The sequence below is a fragment of the Sebastes umbrosus genome, chromosome 20, assembly GCF_015220745.1.
Source record: "Sebastes umbrosus isolate fSebUmb1 chromosome 20, fSebUmb1.pri, whole genome shotgun sequence".
Classification (NCBI taxonomy): domain Eukaryota; kingdom Metazoa; phylum Chordata; class Actinopteri; order Perciformes; family Sebastidae; genus Sebastes; species Sebastes umbrosus.
In genome coordinates this window covers 24,419,023-24,438,628 of record NC_051288.1, presented here as the reverse complement: position 1 = coordinate 24,438,628, position 19,606 = coordinate 24,419,023, and the positions used below count along the sequence as shown (strand labels likewise).

General features: G+C 39.2%; 1 protein-coding gene across 1 annotated transcript; it reads left to right on the top strand.

Moving 5' to 3' along the window:
• The first annotated feature begins 3,388 nt into the window (after positions 1–3,388).
• Positions 3,389–18,927, top strand: slc16a5a (solute carrier family 16 member 5a). The gene is given in 6 exon segments (XM_037754656.1): positions 3,389–3,607; positions 7,880–8,349; positions 12,893–13,036; positions 13,850–13,956; positions 13,958–14,690; positions 18,018–18,927. Coding segments are annotated over 5 exon segments (1,617 nt in total). The 5' UTR covers positions 3,389–3,607; positions 7,880–7,982; the 3' UTR covers positions 18,284–18,927.
• The last annotated feature ends 679 nt before the right edge of the window (positions 18,928–19,606 follow it).

Here is a 19,606-nt window from a genome sequence, read left to right as displayed (position 1 = left end):
TCAGTGGTTGTAAGCCTCATAAATGTTGGCCAGTAGGGCCCTGCTACACCCACTAGTAGGTTTTATCATCGATTCATATGGGCGATCGCCGAAAGAAGGAATAAAAGAAGACGACAGAGCTAAAAAACACAGCTTTCACCCAGGACACCAGGGATTTGCATCCAATGTGAAACCAACCACATGTTGTCTTTGTGTTGTCACAAGCGTTAAGTTTCACTTTCACTTTTCAAAACATACTTATTTTAAACCAAAAGACGATCTTTTTCCCCAAACTTAACTGTTTTTGTTGCCTAAACCTAAAGTTGTAGTTGTGTTGCCCTAAACCTAAAGAAGTTGTAGTTTTGTTGCCCTAAACCTAAAGAAGTTGTAGTTTTATTGCCTAAACCTAAAGAAGTTGTAGTTTTGTTGCCTAAACCTAAAGAAGTTGTAGTTTTGTTGCTTAGACCTAAAAAAAGCCATTTTGTTTGTGTTCAAAACGTAACGTTTCATTCAGTTTTAAGTTTAGTTTTCACTGTTACAGCGTAGTAGGCCCCTACTGACCTACATCTATGATGCTTGTAGGGATCAAAAACGTACATTTAATGGCCTGATAACAGTCGAATTGGGTGGAACTGCGTACAGAACCGGGTATTTTAAAGGGTCACAAGCCAAACAGTTTGAGAACTACTGACCTTGCTGAACTTTGCAGTGTGATTATCTGAACATTTTGAATCAAGCACCTGTTTTTTTAAACAAAAAAAGACCATTATTTTTTTACTTTCACCTGCACTAGTTAGTCCTCAGATTATGTGCAATTTTAACAAATCTGCAAAAAAAATAAATATATATCTCTCTATATATATATATATCTGTTGTTTGGGCACGTGAAAACACGAGAGCATGCGTTGTTCTAGAGATTATGATGTGTACTGTGTACTGGATTGTGTCTGACCTCTGTGTTAGTGCAACGTGTATGTGATGCATGGTGGCGGAGCAGAGGGACGGCATGGCTCTGTGGTCTGTAGGTGTAGATTTCTTGTGTGGAACAGTTGGTCTACAGCTAGACATACTCTCTACTCACATGTTCTGTTTCTTTGTTGTTTTTGTATCTTTGTCATGTTAACAGTAGATACAGAATAGCTAGCTTTCAATACAAATTAACCAACCAATCAGATTGCAGACCCCCCACCCCGCCCTTCCTCGCCCCTAACCTTGGTTTATAAAGCATTTTACCGCAGCTCAACACACAAAAGAAAGATTTTTTAATCCATGGATCATGTTGCCAGTTAACCTGTAAACACCTGCATGCGTTTGTGGACATGCACACTTGTACACTCATTTAGAGGTATTGAAAAATGTCACCTATTAACCGTTACTTTGTGTTCATTTATCAACAGTATTGATGTCAAATGTGAATATTGTCAATGGAGACTGTGGAGAAAAATGTTCAGAAGCTGACGAAAACTTTTTTCTTTTTTTTTTTTGTCTTTGTTTGTTTCACTTATATTTATTTTATATTTTTTGAATTTTGTCTACCGATGTCGTTTCTTTACATGTAACGATTTTAACAAAACCCAGTCTGGTTTTTAATCATAAAATGTGTCTGTGTTTTAAAAATGTGGCTCACTGACAGTTTGTTGTTTCTGTTTTATGGAGGACGGAACCTGCCAAAATAAAAAATAAAAATAAATGACTTGATAAATAAATATGTCATTAAATGTTGCAAAAATAATATTAAAAATAAATGTAGCCATTAATTAATTGATAAAATGTGACAGAAATTTATATTTCTGTTTTATTTGCTTCTTTATTTATTTATCTTTGTATTAATTCCCTTATTAATTTACTCTTCTGTTTAATTTTCCCTTTTATTTATGTATTTATTTTTTAATTATTTCTTTTATTTCACCCCTTATGTATTTCCCCAAACTTATTTATTTCTGTATTGTTTTCTTTATAAATTTCTTTACAGTAAAGAAAATAAATAAGGGAATTAATACAAAGATATATAAATAAAGAAGCAAATTAAATAAATTAATTAAAAAAAAATACAATTGAAATACTCAAGTAAATTACAAGTACCTCAAAGTTGTAAGTAAAATACTTTTAAAAAATAAATAAATAGAAAAATTAAAATGGAAATATTCAAATAAATTACAAGTACCTCAAAAGTCGTAAGTAAAATATATATATATATTTTAAAAACAAACAAAAACATAAATACATAACAAAATATAATGGAAATATTCAAGTAAATTACAGCTTCCTCAAAGTTGTAAGTAAAATACTTGGAAAAAAATGGAAATAGTACCTCAAAATTGTACCTAAGTGCAGTACTTAAGTGAATGTACTTAGTTACATAATTACACCACTGCAAAGTAACATACAACTGAAGTACTAAAAAAAAAACACATAAATAAATAAAATTAAAATGTAAATACAAAAGTAAATTACAAGTACCTCAAATTGTAAGTAAAATACTTAAAAAAAACACATAAATAAATAAATAAAAATAAAATGGAAATACTCAAGTAAATTACAAGTGCCTCAAAATTCTAAGTAAACACTTTAAAAAAATACTAAAAAATAAATACAAATAAATAAAAATAAAAATATAATAAATAATATAATATAATTATAATAGTATAATAAAAAAATGTAAATACTCAAGTAAATTACAAATACCTCAAATTGTTAGTAAAATACTTAAAAACAAAACAAAAAAATAAATAAAAATAAAAATATTATAAATAATATAATATAATATAATAATAATAGTATAATAAAAAAATGGAAATACTCAAGTAAATTACAAGTACCTCAAATTGTAAGTAAAATACTTAAAAAAAAACACATAAATGATAAAAATAAAATGGAAATACTCAAGTAAATGACAAGTGCCTTAAAATTTTAAGTAAAATACTTTAAAAAAATACAAAAATAAAAATATTATAAATAATATAATATAATATAATAATAATAGTATAATAAAAAAATGGAAATACTCAAGTAAATTACAAGTACCTCAAATTGTAAGTAAAATACTTTTTAAAAAAAAACACATAAATGATAAAAATAAAATGGAAATACTCAAGCAAATTACAAGTGCCTCAAAATTCTAAGTAAAATACTTTAAAAAAAAATACAAAAAAACAACAATAATGAAAATATAATAAATAATATAATATAATAATAATAATAATTATATAATTAAAAAAATGGAAATACCCAAGTAAATTACAAGTACCTGAAAATTGTAAGTAAAATACTTTAAAAAAATAAAATAAACAGAAACACTGCAGTGAAGTGTGTTCAGTAGGTCTACATCAGCCTGCTGTGATATCTGACCATCAGACCAGCAGCAGGCTGTCCTCCTCTCCTCTGGCCTGTGTGTGGTGCAGCAGGGCTGGGAGGAGGCCTACTGTACTCACAGCACAGCCCGACTCCGACCCTCCCAGCGCGGCCACGTCAGTCTCCTCCCACCGCTGAGAGCTGAGAGCTGGAGCTCCGAGACGAGGAGCAGAACTCTGGTTCTGACTACTGACCCATCGAGCAGCGACCGCACCTCTCCGTGTTTACTGGACTGATGGAGAGCTTGACGACCATAATCCACACTGCGTAAAAACAGGTGATTTTTATTTCTTATTTATTTATTAAATCATGAAGAGCTTGATGCTGAAATCGCTTCCTCTTTGCTTTCGAAAGTGCTGATGAAGTGATGTACAGGATGTGTTTCTAGCAGAGGAAAGTCACACTGATGGGTACACAGAACGCATACACATGATCTGTGATCAAATCTGCTTTCTTTATATATATATATAACGGGTCTGTGATGGAGTCTGGACTGGTTTTGGGCGTTTTCATGCGTAAAAATGCTGAAATCTTGTCGAGTTGCCACGTGGGTGAACGTGTAAAAAGCCTGCTGTGTTAATACAGTTAATACAGTTTGCACAGAGTTCATATTTAATGCTGAGAAAGCTGATTTTGTGCTGCAAAAACATGTAAAACAGGCCACTTTTTACGCAGCGCTTTCATCTCTCCATGGGCTGTCCCACAGGAAGCATCAGCAGCTCAGCATCACTTTCTATTTATCAGGGGAGACATACAGAGGGATGTCTTTAAGGGAATAATTATTAATTATTATGTGGCCCTGCAGACACTGAACAAACAATACATCTGTGCAATATTAATACACTGAATGTAAAATGCATTTGTCTGTGCAATATCGTTGATGCAATATACACCTCAAGTGCAACCACCTTTGTTTACATTTTATTTATTACATCTATACCCTACCTATTCTACAAGTGCAATTACCTCTGTTTACATTACATCTACTTTTATATTTTATACTTCTAGTGTAACACTTCTGTTTATATTTATTTATTACATCTACTTCACCTGTTTTATTTGCTTTATAACTGTGTGTGTGTTTTACCTGTTATATGTTTTATCTGCCTCGTTTAGTCTTGTCAAGTATTTGTTTTAAAGCACTGACCAGAAGTGGCAACTGTGAATCTCGTTGTATTTAATACAATAATGACTATAAAGCTTTCTATTCTAAGAGGACGCATGGCTGCAGGAGGTAAAAACAGCATGTCATGGTTTGGAGGATCAGGTTGCTGAGGCCTTTTTTTACCCCCTAGCGCACTGATCCATAACACAGAGTAGGAGGAGGGATATGAAGGGAAGACATAGACAAACTAAATGAAATCAAAAGTGTTTAAACACCTCTGCTCTGTCCACATACTTTTGTGTACTTTTTTTTCTGGAGCAGAAAGTGATTTATGAACACTTAAAGGGACTATTTGTAACTTTCAGAAATGCTTCTTAACAGCGACACCTGTGGCCGTGAAATCAACGAAAGTCAGCGTCGGGCTCGCGCTTGCTCGCTCTAAATAGACATGAACGAGCATCGCTCAAAACAGTGAGGCGACACACGTCAGCTAAAACCACAATATCACTCTATATTTCAGCTGCTTGGCAGTAATGTTAGCTGACCAGACGAAGGTCTCCTCATGAATCAATGCGGATCCTAGTGTTGGCTTTTCCTGCTCAGCGCAGGCTTCAGCAGCGGGGCTCCTCAACGAGTTACGTTATCGCCTCCCGACCGCAGCCGAAGACACCGGCACCCGGTCGGTAACGAGAAGACAACGTAACTCGTTGAGGAGCCCCGTCACTTCACAAGACACGGGAAACCTCTGTTGGTCTGGAGGAGCTGCAGCAGTTATTTCTGCACAAACGTCCACTCTACATTCACTAGATATTCTCAGAGCTAAACTAACTCTCCTGCAGTGTGGAGTGAGCGCGCGTTCACGTCTAGAGGTGGAGCGAGCTGAGCGAGGACGAGCGCGCTGTCTCAGTGAAGGAGAGCAGGCAGCGGAGACGAGGCTACGGCCACACGCGAGCGCGCATATGCGATTGCGCATGTGTGCCGACCCGCTACATTTATACGCTTAAAAAGTTACAAGCAGTCCCTTTAAGGAAACTGAAATATTGTTTTTATTTTTCCTTTTACCCTCCTTTAAAGTTTCCCCAAATAAAATACACTAAAAGAAATGGGTATAAAGGGTTTCAGTGAAAATCAACAAATGACTAGAATAACAAAATACAGCCTGCAGGCGTTAGGCTATCGTGAGGCAAGCCAGATTCTTGCACAAATAGCACCTAAACGTCCCAGTGCAGGTAACCTAATTGATGGGTATTTATTTTGTTTCCCCAACTAGGATAGTCAACACTCTCAATAAGCAAAACACAAAGAACACAGAATCTCAAAAAAAAAAAAATACAAAGAAAACATAAATAAATAAAAAAAATAAAATGGAAATATTCAAGTAAATTACAAGTACCTAAAAATTGTAAGTAAAATACTTAAAAAAAAATACTCCAAACATAACTAAAATTAAAAAAAATAAAATGGAAATGTTCAGATAAATTACAAGTACCTCAACGTTGTAAGTAAAATACCTGCAGTATTATTGTCTGTAAGTATAGATAATGTAGTCCAGAGTCATGAGGCAAAATGATTATTGTGTCTTCACTGCATCAAGTTTACTTTTTCTGTTCTAAAGCAGTTAGTTTTTATTCATATTGTAGATATTTCAGTGTAATACTGTAATACATTGTAAGCATTGAACCACAGTTTACTGACTGCAACAGACTCTCAATACAGTTGAGACATTTTACCAGTAATGAAAAGATGTTATTGTTAATGCTGCTCACCACAGTACTGTTCTGCTGTTATCAAACGTGTTACAGATGATTCAGTTGTTGTGCACGCTGAGTGATAACACTGATATATCTGTGTCTGTATTCTGAGGGCCGAGCATGTGATTTAGTGTTTTGCACTTCGTGTTTAAAGATAAGAAAGTGGCATTTTTGTTTCTTCGTTATCACAAGTTTTGCTGTTGTGAAAATTGAGCCAAAGCATTTAATCAGGTGTACAGTATAGTATATTTGAGTACAGTAACATTAGCCAAGCGGTGTATCCTCAGGAATCTGAGAGGAGTTTTCTCTGCTCAGTTGTTGCTATAACTAGGAATGACATTGAGAGTGTTTGGTGGGAAAAATCTACTAGAGCTTTAACACAGAGCTCCATTCATTCACGAGGGTTTTCACAAGTGCATGTTAGTCTCATGGTCGCCAACATTCGCTTTGCATCCACTCCGGCATCAGACCTCTCCTTTGTTAACTCACAGTCTGGCCTGCAGACATAAAGTCCTGCACGTCGGGTAATGTTCAGATTTTAAATGCTGATAAAACGGCAGCACCTGAAGCGTTTACACTAGAGGCTGTCAAACTCATTTCAGCTCTCGAGATGCCTCGCTGATCTGGATTTTTTTGCCATAATGAGTCCGATAGTGGAGCTGAATATTATTATATCACTCGACAACGTAGTCAGGGGTATATAGGGCTCTGCTTGTTCGTCCTTCTGTCTGTCCTTCTGTCCGTCCTTCTGTCCGTCCTTCTGTCCGTCCTTCCGTCCGTTCGCATGTCACACTTTAGTTTCCGGAGCAGAACTCGGAAACTATTTAACTTAGGTACTTCAAATGTTGCCTGATGGTTGACAGTGTGGTCTAGTTGTGCCTTTTGGGGGTTAGAAATCCCAACATTTCTAATATTTTTGTGCACCCTGGACTTGAGGAAGGTCAGCTAATAACATTGTGCTCAATAGACTAAATCCATTAGTTTCAAAAGGGCACAACCTTTGGCCCAACTTCAGTAGGGGTCAAGCAGTGCGCGGGGGGGATGTGAGCCATGCTCACTTTTGCCTTGTTCCCCTTCTTTTAGTGTAAACAAATGAAAGCTTCCACAAGTAATGAACAATCCATTTACAAAGCAGACGATGAGCAGCCTGAGATGTCTCGCTGATCTTCTCTGTTCTCAGTCGTCGTTGCAAGTTCTTGTATTTTTCGCCACAATGAGTCCGATAGCTGAGCCGTATATTATATTCCTTGATCACTGAAAGGTGTTGTGAACACACCAAGCACACTGGCTTCCTTATCATTACCTCTGTGAAGAAATAGGGACTGAGCCATTTATCTTGGCAAACCCAACACACTGTGTCCACTTTTGTCCTTTTTTGACAAAGACATTTTCCACCAGCGGCTCCTGCATGAACTCTAGCTTACACTTGATGCTGTTGTGTCACGTTATGTAGCCTGTATGTAAGCACATGGTATCTATAATGGCGTATCTAGCATAGGAGAGGAGATATTTCACTCCAAACTAGGTCAGGGAATGATTAAAGTCATTAGGGTGCATCATCTGGGGAACATGAATGTCTGTATCTAATAGTTGTTTAGATGTTTCAGTCCGGACTAAAGTAGTGGACACAGACGTCCATAAAAACCTCTCAGGCCCTACACATCCTGACGAATTGTCTCTCGTGTTTCTACAGGTGTCCCTGAAGGTCGCAGCAGTCCCAGTGACATGGCCAGCAAAAGTAATTACACACCGTGCAGAGCGAACTCAGGAGCCTCTCCTGAACGGCAAAGCAGAAAATGACTCACAGGAATGGATTCGGAGGGACGAGCGATCGCTGCCTCCAGCCGGAGGTCTCCGGGGACCTGGAGCAGGCCAACGTGGAGAAAGTTCAGGAGGCTAACGACTGTGAATCCGAGGAGGGGGGTGCGAGGGGGCAGGGCGGTGAATGCAGAGCCTCAGCAGGTGTAACGGGAGCCGTCATAGCTCCAGATGGCGGTTGGGGCTGGGTGGTGCTGGCCGCCACCATAGTAGTCCTGGCGTTGACCCTGGCGTTCCCCTCCTGTGTGGGAATCTTCTACAACGACCTGCAGAATGAGTTCCACGCCTCCAACAGCGAGACCTCCTGGGTGCCCTCCATCATGACGTCAGTGCTTCACGCAGGAGGTAAAGTAGACGGAGCAGGTTGTCTTTTTAAGGGGGGTTCAGGGGGTCTGTCTTGCTGTGTTGGTGTTGATTTAAAGGACATTATTTCATGAGAAACTGTAGCTCACTTATTACCCACAGCTCAGCTCAGCTCAGCTCAGAGGGACTTTAGTACGCTACACATCAAGACTTCATGGGTATAAAGAAATAATAAAGTTCGGGATTGGGTGTCGGCGAGTACGCCAGACTATGTACCGATTCGATACCATAATTTATTAACCCTGATAAACATTCTCTCAATATTATGACAATTTTTTCTCGTAAAGTTATGACTTTATTCTCAGAATATTACGTCTTTTTTTCTCGTAAAGTTATGACTTTATCCTTGTAATATTACGACTTTTTTTCTCATAAAGTTATGGCTTTATTCTCGGAATATTACGTCTTTTTTTCTCGTAAAGTTATGACTTTATCCTTGTAATATTACGTCTTTTTTTCTCGTAAAGTTATGACTTCATTCTGGTAATATTACGACTTTTTTTCTCGTAAAGTTATGACTTTATTCTCGTAATATTACGACTTTTTTCTGTAAATCTCCGATCTTTTTTCCCCTCAATTTGGTCCTAATATTACGTAGTACATTGTCTCTTTGGCCCTCACTGCATTAGACTTATATACTATATTAGACTATAAACTGTGTTACCTTCATCACAATGCTCAAATGTTTTGCGGCTCCAGACAGATTTTTTTTTGTTGTTTTTGCCTTAAATGGCTCTTTTGATAGTAAAGGTTGCTGACCCCTGATATAGAGAGATGTAAAGACACTCAATAGCTATTGCCAAAAAATGCTGACCATAAATGGTATCAAAAACGTCAGAGTCAGAGTCTGTTGATCGTTTTGTCAGCGTGGTGCACAAAGGCGCTATATCTCTCTCCAGACACTTCTGTCAGCTTCCTTCCTCAATGACGCAATCTTACGAACATTATGTAACGATGAAACAGGGAGTCGTGTTGGCTGTGTAAGGGCAAATAAAGTCGATATAGAGGATCAAGGTGAATGCTTTATTTGTTTACGGTTCGTAGATTTAGTGCCCAACTTTGATTTGATGCTGCTGCAGCCGGCACACTGCGCCTGTAAGAGATCAAAACTAGTCTGATGTGTTGAAGGTAATTACGCAGGATACCCAACCCTTCAATGTACCAACCGGAAGGAATGTTGTTAATCTGGGCCTCTAATTCAGACCGTGAGACTTTATATGTTAGAGGGATTCAAAACAGTTTTTTTGAGATCTTAGTGGATGTCTTGGTGGTATTACCTAATTATTTTAAGTGGAACATTACCAACTGTTTCCAGAAAAAAGTGGGTGAAAGTTATTTGATGTGTTGTAACGCCTCCATGTTATCAGATTGGTTTGCTAATGTTCCTCCTCCTCCTCGTTTTAACACACATTCACTCCCGGTTTATCAGCAACAGCTGTCAAAAATAGTAATAAATATTCTGTTTTTAATATGAGTGACCTCGTGTTAACGTATTAACTGTTTGTCTGTGGGCGGTGCTCAGTAATTACCTCCTGCAACATTTTGTTTTATCAAAAGAAGTTCTGTGGTTACACCAAAACATACGATGCTATCAAACATGGTGATTGAGCTTATGGCACACTGATGAAAGCCCTTATACATTTGCAGTATTATGAACTGGATGTGTGTGGCGACATTCCCAGGAAAAGAGGTGACACTGTTTGGATCTCTGGAAGTGAGATCCAAAAGGACGTCTGCAATTACCGCTTATTATTATTATTTTTATTAACCTTTATTTAACCAGGAGTAAAAACTCATTGAGATTAAAAATCTCTATTCCAAGAGAGTCCTGGCGAAGATAGGCCGCAGCACGGTTACACGGTCGCAGACATAAAACAAACATAACAATTGAAAACGAAGACAGAGAGCAAATTACAGAATCATAAAAAAAACATTCATCAGCATTCGAAACATCTACAATCAGATGTGCCTGTTTTCCAAATCTTTTAGAATCACTTTAAAGACATTCAGTGAGACCAGCTCTCCAAGTTTCAGGTCATTTCGTAACAGATTCTAAGAAGACGGAGCAGCGTACCTGAATGCCCTTTTTCCCAGTTCAGTACGGACTTTGGGGACAGTTAGTAGGATGAAGTCCTGGGAGTGAAGACGGTAACTCCCCGTACTTTTTTGAAGGATGTAGATCCGTAGGTAAGATGGAAGCAGACCAAGAATAGCCTTATAAATAAGAACACGCCAGTGGTTCAGTGTACATGTGGACAAGTCAGACCGTCCTACCCGAGCATACAAAGGGCAGCGTAAGGGCTTTCAAATTTGTAATAAATCTCAGTGCTCCGTGGTAGACAGTATCCAGCGTGCGTAGGCTCTGAGAAGATGCATGCATGTATCTGTATCTGCATGTAACATCGCCGTAGTCCAGCACAGACATAAAGGTGGCAGCGACAAGCCAAGGAAAAGCAAGACTTCTTTCTAAAATAAAAACCCAATTCAACTTAAGTTTTTCACCACAGGTGTTCCGCCAAAGACAATGAAACGGAGATCCTTGCGGGTCAACCTGCGTTCTTTTGTGGGTTTTTCAAATGGAAACGCCCACTCAGCCGTTAGCAAAAGAAACAGTGAACACTACATGTAGCTCTAGCTGAGTCAAAGTTAGCTGTGCTAAATGGTTAGTTCAGATTTTTTTGAAGTGGGGTTGCATGCATACTCCCGTGTTCTGCGAGGTAAAATTACAGTTTTTGTCAATGGAGTCTGGTGGCATTGAAGGGTGCAAAGATGAAGGTCACCGTGACCTCATGTCCGACCCATTCTCGTGATATCTCAGGAGGGAAGTTTCTTCAAATTTGGCCCAAACGTTCACCTGGATTCAAGGATGAACTGGTTGGATTTTGGTGATCAAAGGTCACTGTGACGTGGCCATAACTGAAGATTTCATATGCTAATTATGACAATTTCACATCAGTGTCTCACAGGATGAAATGATGAAGTGATGACATGTTGGACGGACATGGATGTGAACTGAAATTTCACTGGTTGGCAGATTCTAATTCAGGAGTATGGAGAGCTACACCGGCGTGGGGGCGATGTGATAATTGCAGACAGTTCCCATGGATTTTTGCAGACAGGAATGCTTTGATCTTAGATATTTTCCTGAGCTGACAGAAATGTGACAAGAATATCAGGTTTTACCTTCATTAAGCTGCACAAAGTTTGAGCTGTGCTCATGCTCAGAGATGTACGGAGACGCCTCCACTGTGAATTCTGCGGGTTAAAGAAACGATTACCGAACTAAAAGTAAAGTGCAGACATGACTTAAAACAAGTAGATACAGGTTATGTTTGAAATTGCATACTAACATGTGTAGTACATACTGTGTACTAAATTGTAGTATACCATTACCAGCAGACTGTTCACGCTGAAGTAAACTGCATCACACGACTGCGTCGATCACAATGTTACGTTTGCTAACTTTGAATGAAAATTGTTTCTCAATGCTAACGCGAGAATGCAGAGTTGTTTTAACGCCTCTATTTTTCAACGCATTAGCACAATCAATCTTTTTGAGGTTGTAGCGGGCTCAGTTTTGAAGATACTGACTTGTTGTGAAGGAGGCTAAATAACGCTCCAAACTTATGCTAAATTTTGGCGAGAAAAAACTGTCATGGCCATTTTCAAAGGGGTCCCTTGACCTCTGACCTCCAGATATGTGAATGTAAATGGGTTCTATGGGTACCCACGAGTCTCCCCTTTACAGACATGCCCACTTTATGATAATCACATGCAGTTTGGGGCAAGTCATAGTCAAGTCAGCACACTGACACACTGACAGCTGTTGTTGCCTGTTGGGCTGCAGTTTGCCATGTTATGATTTGAGCATATTGTTTTATGCTAAATGCAGTACCTGTGAGGGTTTCTGGACAATATCTGTCATTGTTTTGTGTTGTTAATTGATTTCCAATAATAAATATATACATACATTTGCATAAAACAGTATTTGTCAAGTATTAAATACTTGACAAATCTCCCTTTAAGGTTAATTTTGAACAGATTAATTTGCGAACAACTATGGACAATCATGCGATTAATCGACTGACAGCCCTATTTTAAACACTAAAACTGCGGCTCAGTTTGGTCCAGCTGTTATCCCCATCAGTACCTTGCAGCCCTGTTGCCTGACAACAAAGGCGTGTGTGGAGTTTACCTCCCCATCAGTGACCTTTAACCAATATACCCCGCTGTATTTACCACCGAGGCTTCTGAATACACAATACAATACACTATGTGGAACTTCCTCTTCAGCAGCATATGTTCATGCTGGTGTTAACCAAAGTTATATGCAAACTGCTATACGTCAGTTATACACCTTGTGCACACACAAAGTAGGTGAGAGAGCAAACATACAGTACGTTCAGTCATGCATTCATTCAGCTGGTACAGATTATAGCTAAATTGACCTCTGCCTCGGTGTAAGCCTTTGTTCGTTTTCTGCCGCGGTATGCATCAAACTAAGAGCATTACTTTTGATCCACAGGTCCCTTTTGTAGCGTGTTGGTGGGGAGACTTGGTTGCCGAGCGACCGTCATGTTGGGCGGTGTCCTGAGTGGGGTCGGGATGGCTGCCAGTTCGTTTACCCAGTCCATCACGCAGCTCTACATCACCGCCGGGGTTATTACAGGTCAGCAAACATCCAGCAGATTTATTATCGGTACTCTACCTGCACGGCACCAAACAGCGGTTAGACACCAGCTGGTAAAAAAGGTGAACATCCAGCAGCTGGAGAGATTTTTGAGTTGGTGGAGACCAAAGCGGAAATATTGGGCAAAAACTTGACTCTAAACGAAAGTTAATGTAATAAAGAAAAATTGTGTTAAAGTTGGTTTTCTGTCAGAAAAATCAATTAATATAGCTTTAAACTCAAAATAAGTAAATAAAACCCATTTAAATCTTGAAGATGATTCCAGTTTATTACAACTTTGTTCTAATTTTCATAGTTTTGGTCATTATTTATGACTACAATGTAGTCAGACTGTTTTAGTCAAATCATCTTTAAATTAATCAAATAATTTATCGCTCCATTTTTCATTTCACATCCATTTCCATCAGTTCATTTTTGTTACTTCCACCCCTCAGTGAGAACCACGTATCTCTAATAATTCAACTTTTCATGGAGTCAGGAAAACAGTTTTGTGACGATGCATTTCCCAGCTGATCCAAGAGGCTTTTTAAAGAGTTTATATATCTTAATAATAAGAATGAGGAGGATTTTCACTTCATCCTTCAGTTTGTCACAAACATTCAACTTCATTACATCAGGAGAAACCTGGTTTTCACTGAACAGGAAAGGGATGAAGAACTGTAATGGAAGTACAATATAATATTTACCTCTGAGATGTAGTGGAGTAGAAGTAGAAAGATGCATTAAATAAAAAAGTACTTTGAATTTCTACTGAAGTACATTATTATATAATATCTTCTTCTATCGTTACAGGACTCGGTTTCTGCTTCAGCTTCCAGCCGGCGGTGACGATCCTCGGTCACTACTTTGTGCGTCGCCGTGCGTTTGCCAACGCCATGTCCTCCGTCGGCACGGCGCTGGGGACTGTGCACTCTGCCGTTCCTGGGTAACTACCTCCACACGGAGCTGGGCTGGAGGGGGAGTTTCCTCGTTCTGGGGGCTGTGCTGCTGAACTGCTGCGTGTGTGGAGCAGTGATGAGGCCCCTGCAGCCGCCCAAGCATCGAGGCCAGCCGCTGATGAACCACGGACCTCCTCCGCCTGAGGAGGACAGTGTCAGGACAGAAAAAGGGAGGATGAGGAAGATATGGAGCTACCTGTTGGATTCCATGAGCAAACACATGGCCTTTGATCAGTTCTGCCACAACTCGCGTTACTGTGTGTACGCCATAGGCATCACCTGGATGATGCTGGGGTTTGTGGTGCCCCTGATTTATCTGGTTCCCTACGCCACCGATAACAACATGGAGCCGAGCCGGGCCGCGCTGCTGCTCTCCATCCTGGGCATGGTTAACATCGTGGTGCGGCCACCCTTCGGCATCATCTTCAGCATGTCCTGGTTCAAAGGGAGACACATTTACGTGTTCGCCGCGGCTCTGCTGGTCAACGGGCTCAGCAACAGCATCTGCTGCATCGGGCCCAGCTTCCCCGTGCTGCTGACTTACGTGGCAATCTACGGGCTGTCCATGAGCGTGGTGGGCACCCTGATGTTCACCGTCCTCATGGATACCGTGGAGATGAGCCGCTTCCCCTCAGCTCTGGGCCTGCTCGCTATCATGGAGAGCGTCACGCTGCTCATTGGGCCTCCACTGGCAGGTAACGTGCACAGCGGAGGAGATGGAGAGATATGGTGGGAATGTGGGACGCACTCGCATTATGATCAGATAGTCTCGGTAGAATATGCCTCAACTGGTTTTACAGACGTCAGGCAGATTAATGTTTAAGATGTAAACGAGCTGCTCTGGAGGAGCATTGGTTCATTAGTTGAGTTAGACCAGCTCATATAGATCTAAAATAACACACTTACAGGATAATTTGTACAAAAGTCTGTATGTAAAACTATTTAAAAATATATATTTTTGTCCTACTTAGTTGAAAAATATAACAAAATATTCTTCTTCAATCCATATTTGTTGGCGTTTAGCCTTTCAAAAACATAAACTGTGTCGTGTCATGTCGTATTCCCCCTCCTGTGTGAAATTGAAAAATAACTGTCAAATTTTACAAAAAAACGATGAGAATCGTCTTCTACCGGTTAATAAATATTCTGCTTCAATCCATATTTGTTGGCGCTAAGCCTTTCAAAATCAACATTTTCTACTGCGGCCAAAAACCTATTTACTCTCCCGCTTAGGGTGACCAGATGCCCAACAAACCAAATGTGGGACAACATAGTTTGGGAATCTCTGAGTTAGACGTCAGTAGTGGAACCCACAAAACCAGTAAACAAACACCACTGAGTCCCGTATTACATTGTTAGTGTACAAGAAATCAGTGCACTTTTTCTGTTTTGTACTAGAAGGAAATGATGCAACAACGTTAAGATGCTGCTGATCAAACTTTAGAAAGAGGACAGCCCTAATAGAAAACTTCCATATTTATTAATCCATATTTGTTGGCGTTTAGCCTTTCAAAAACAATTGAACAATTTACTCTCCAACAAACCAAATGTGGGACAAAGAGTATGTTTGTGTGGGACAATGTGGGACACATTACCAAGGCTGAGGGGTATTCTACAATGTTGATATAATGCCTATCTAACTTAAATAATAAACATTTCTATTCTGCCCCTTATCTTGTAACATCTCTATGCTTTACCCGAATGCATCCATTGATCGGCACGTCTCTTTTTGAGCCGCACGTTGTAAAATAACTGGCAAATTTCACAAAAAAACTCTGAGAATCACCTTCCACCGGCTTATAAATACTTATAAATAGTTTCACAGTCTTTGCTGTAGCTGCTCTTCTTTTTCTTTGTGGTAGTTTCCATCATATTCCGCCTAAATCTGCACAGCTTGTGACTTTGCAGTGACTTGCAATTTCCTCCCGGCGTAGCGTAGCAAAGACGATGAAGCTTTTCTTAGATACAAGTAGTGGGAAGGGGCTTCAAGGAAAATAGGTTGGGACAGCCCTGATAAAAACTTATAAAACACACGTGTGTGCAGTGAGAGGATCTGCCTGAGCTCTGGTGCCGTGTTTCTGCTGGTGTGTGTTATGTGACCCGCTTCAGGCTGTTGCTCTAAATAACACCGTGTTCTCAGCGAATTTGTCCGCTACACACCGAGAACAAAAGAAACAAGTCTGTGCTCTGTTGTGGAGGAGAGGAGCTTTAGTTCAGTGGGGGGAAAGGGCAGCGGCTGCCTCGTCTCAAATGACAGGTATGCTCCCCGTGTTTAACTGACTGCCAACAGCCGGACCGTGATGTAACCACAGATACAAGTCACAGCAGAATCGCTCCGGACGATGCACTACAACTGAAAAATAGGTTAGGTTATCAACAAAAAAAATACTTTTTTACAAAGGGGTTATGATTTATTTTATGGGCCCGTAATTTCCTTCTAATTCGGTAGAAAGTTTCCTGCAAAAAAATATTATAATATAATATATTAAAATGATTTGGTGTTAAATTCCCAGTGAAACGGAAGTTACAGCATCTTTAGCTTCTGACCTCTGGGTATAGAGCGGTGCAGGAATGAGTCCCTAAAACCTGGAAATGAGTTTGCATTTTAGCTCTTCCTGTTTCCTCGTCTGGAAGTCAAACTGCAGCCCAACAGGCAACAACAGCTGTCAGTGTGTCAGTGTGCTGACTTGACTATGACTTGCCCCAAACTGCATGTGATTATCATAAAGTGGGCATGTCTGTAAAGGGGAGACTCGTGGGTACCCATAGAACCCATTTACATTCACACATCTGGAGGTCAGAGGTCAAGGGACCCTTTGAAAACCGCCATGCCAGTTTTTCCTTGCCAAAATTTAGCGTAACTTCGTAGCGTTATTTAACCTCCTTCACTAGCAAGCTAGTATGACATGGTTGGTACCGATGGATTCATTAGGTTTTCTAGTTTCATATGATACCAGTATCTTCACTCTAGCTTTAAAACTGATCCCACTACAACCTAAAAAAAAACTAATTTCATCTTGACTTTAATTATAGTGTGAAAAGAGAGAAAAGGGTCTGAGGAAGTTAACAGAGTATTGTAGTTGTACTGAGTTTAAAAGCAGAAGGATCTTACTGTTTTATTTGAATAATTTTCACAAGTCAAATCATCTAATAATGTGAGAGCTTGAACTGAAAAAGTAAAATTTGGTGCAACAGAAACACGTTTTTTCTGCTCTCCTATCCTGTTAATTATCTCTTGACTCCTCAGATTTGTCTTACGACCTCTTGGGAATCTCTGTTGCAGCAATTAATTTAGGAGTTAATTAATCTGAATTGTACCAATTAACACTTTCTCCATTTTTCCTATATCACCATATTTTATAGCCCTTTCAGAAACCTTCCTATGCATTTATATGAGTTCCTTTTGATTTAGTTACTCTTGCTTAATTTTCCTTTTGATTTATTTATGTATTTAATTTATTCTTTTTTTATTTATATTTTTGAATTTGCTATTTATCTATTTATTTTTTGTTTATTTTTTATTAATTTTAAAATTTGTGTAATTATTTATGTATTTACACATTTATTTATTTATTTCTGCATGATTTTCCCTTTGCATTTCACCCTTTATTTATTTCCCCAAACGTTTTTATCTCTGTATTCTTTTCTTTTATAGAAACATAAAAGACCTGTAAAATAAAATGTTACCCAGGAAAGAATTTTCCCTTTTATTTATTTATGTATTTATTTTATGTATTGTTTTAAGTATTGTTTTAATTTATATTTTTGCAGTTACTATTTATTTATTTTTCCATTTTTTTAATTTGTATTTATTTTTAAATGTGTGTATTTATTTATGTATTTATGCATTTATTTATTTATTTATGCATGATTTTCCCTTTGCATTTCACCCTTTATTTATTTCCCCAAACTTATTTATTTCTGTACTCTTTTCTTTTATAGAAAAAATAAAAGACCTTTAAAATAAAATGTCACCAAGAAAAGACAAAACATGAAATTGATGATTTTTCTCGTTGTTGCAGGAGTCCTGATCGACAGAACGGGCCAGTACTTCTACGTCTACTTCGCCTGCAGCGTCGTTGTTGCCTCCTCCGGCTTGTTCCTCATGGTGTCATTTTTCTGGCTGGATAAAAGGGACAGGAAGTCGTCGAAGCAGGGTCAGCCGTCCGCGCTGCCTGAACCGGCGACTGTTGACTTAGCTCCTGGCTGTCAGTACAGCAGCGTTCCCACAGAGGGAGACAAAGACAAGAGCTCGTCTAACGGAGCAGAGTACATCACCAACCTCTAACACACACATCACAGCTCAGCTCAGACAGCTCTGCAGATTATTCTCTCATGTTTGCACACCGCTTACTTGGTGCGCCAGATGTTGACAACTTTTCTGCCATCTGGTGCGTCATGAAAGTCCAAACGAACACGATGAATACTTTGCACCAAAGTTAGACACTTGATCCTACATACCAAAATGAAACAGATGTGCACTTATTCAACTACAACACGATTGTACTATTTATTGCAAAAATGCTGCTGATCTTAGATCACACAATCCATCATCATATACATGAGGTATCTCACTTTATCAAGCCAAGTTACATACAGTACATACATCATCCTTTTGTTGGAGGAATCACTCAAGGTGTTTGCTGGAGTGTTTAAAGGGGAGCTTACAGACACACAGAAAGGGTCTGATCAGCTGCTATGGAACGATACCGAAGGAAAAGTGGTTGTGATGAAAACAAGCAAACTAATCAGGAATATAAAATCAAAATGATGGTAAACACAGTGGAGTAGGAAGTTGCTCCAAAAGATATTATCAAGAGTTAAAGGATAAGTCTGGTGTTATTGTTCTATATTTGTCCTACCTGCACGGCCTCAGATGTGCAGTATGTAAAATGTATTTGTAGTAATTTGATTAAACACAAATGTATTAGGGATGTTTACCATGAATAAGGACTTAAGGTCTTAAAGGGATAGTTTTTGAAGTGTGGTTGTATCAGGTACTTCTCCATAGTCAGTGTATTACCTACAGTAGAAGGAGTTTGGAGAAACAGACAGGAGTAGCAGCACGGGAGCAAAGTAATGTACTGCTGTGGATGGGGGCTATATTTAGAATATTTTCAACGGGTCAGCTTGCGGTGAGACAGCTATGCACTCTATGTTTCCGACTGAAGCTGTTATCTTTGCTCTCTTCAAAGCCACCAGACTCCATTGAAAAAAAAACAGTAGTTTTACCTTGCAGAACATGAGTTGCTGGTCTACCGCTGCCTCGATCATCACTAAGTTTGTTTGGTTAGTTCAGACTCCCCAAAGTCACACAATAGCACAAACAAAATGGAATTGCACTCGGAGAGTGGAGACCTCCGCCAAGGTGCGTGACTTTAAAAACAGATCACAGCTCACAGCTGGTGGTACCGTGAGGTGGTCGGCTTGTTATTAACACAGTGTGTTTCCGTGTAACGTATCGGCGGATCTCTCTCTCATTCAGCAGCCTTGTTATGTCTGTATAACGTTACACTACGTTGTCTCTCATCCCGTCATCTACCGCTTTGTTCTTTCTCACCGTGGACGGCCAGCAGCTCCTGCACACACATCCACACACGTATCTCTCTGC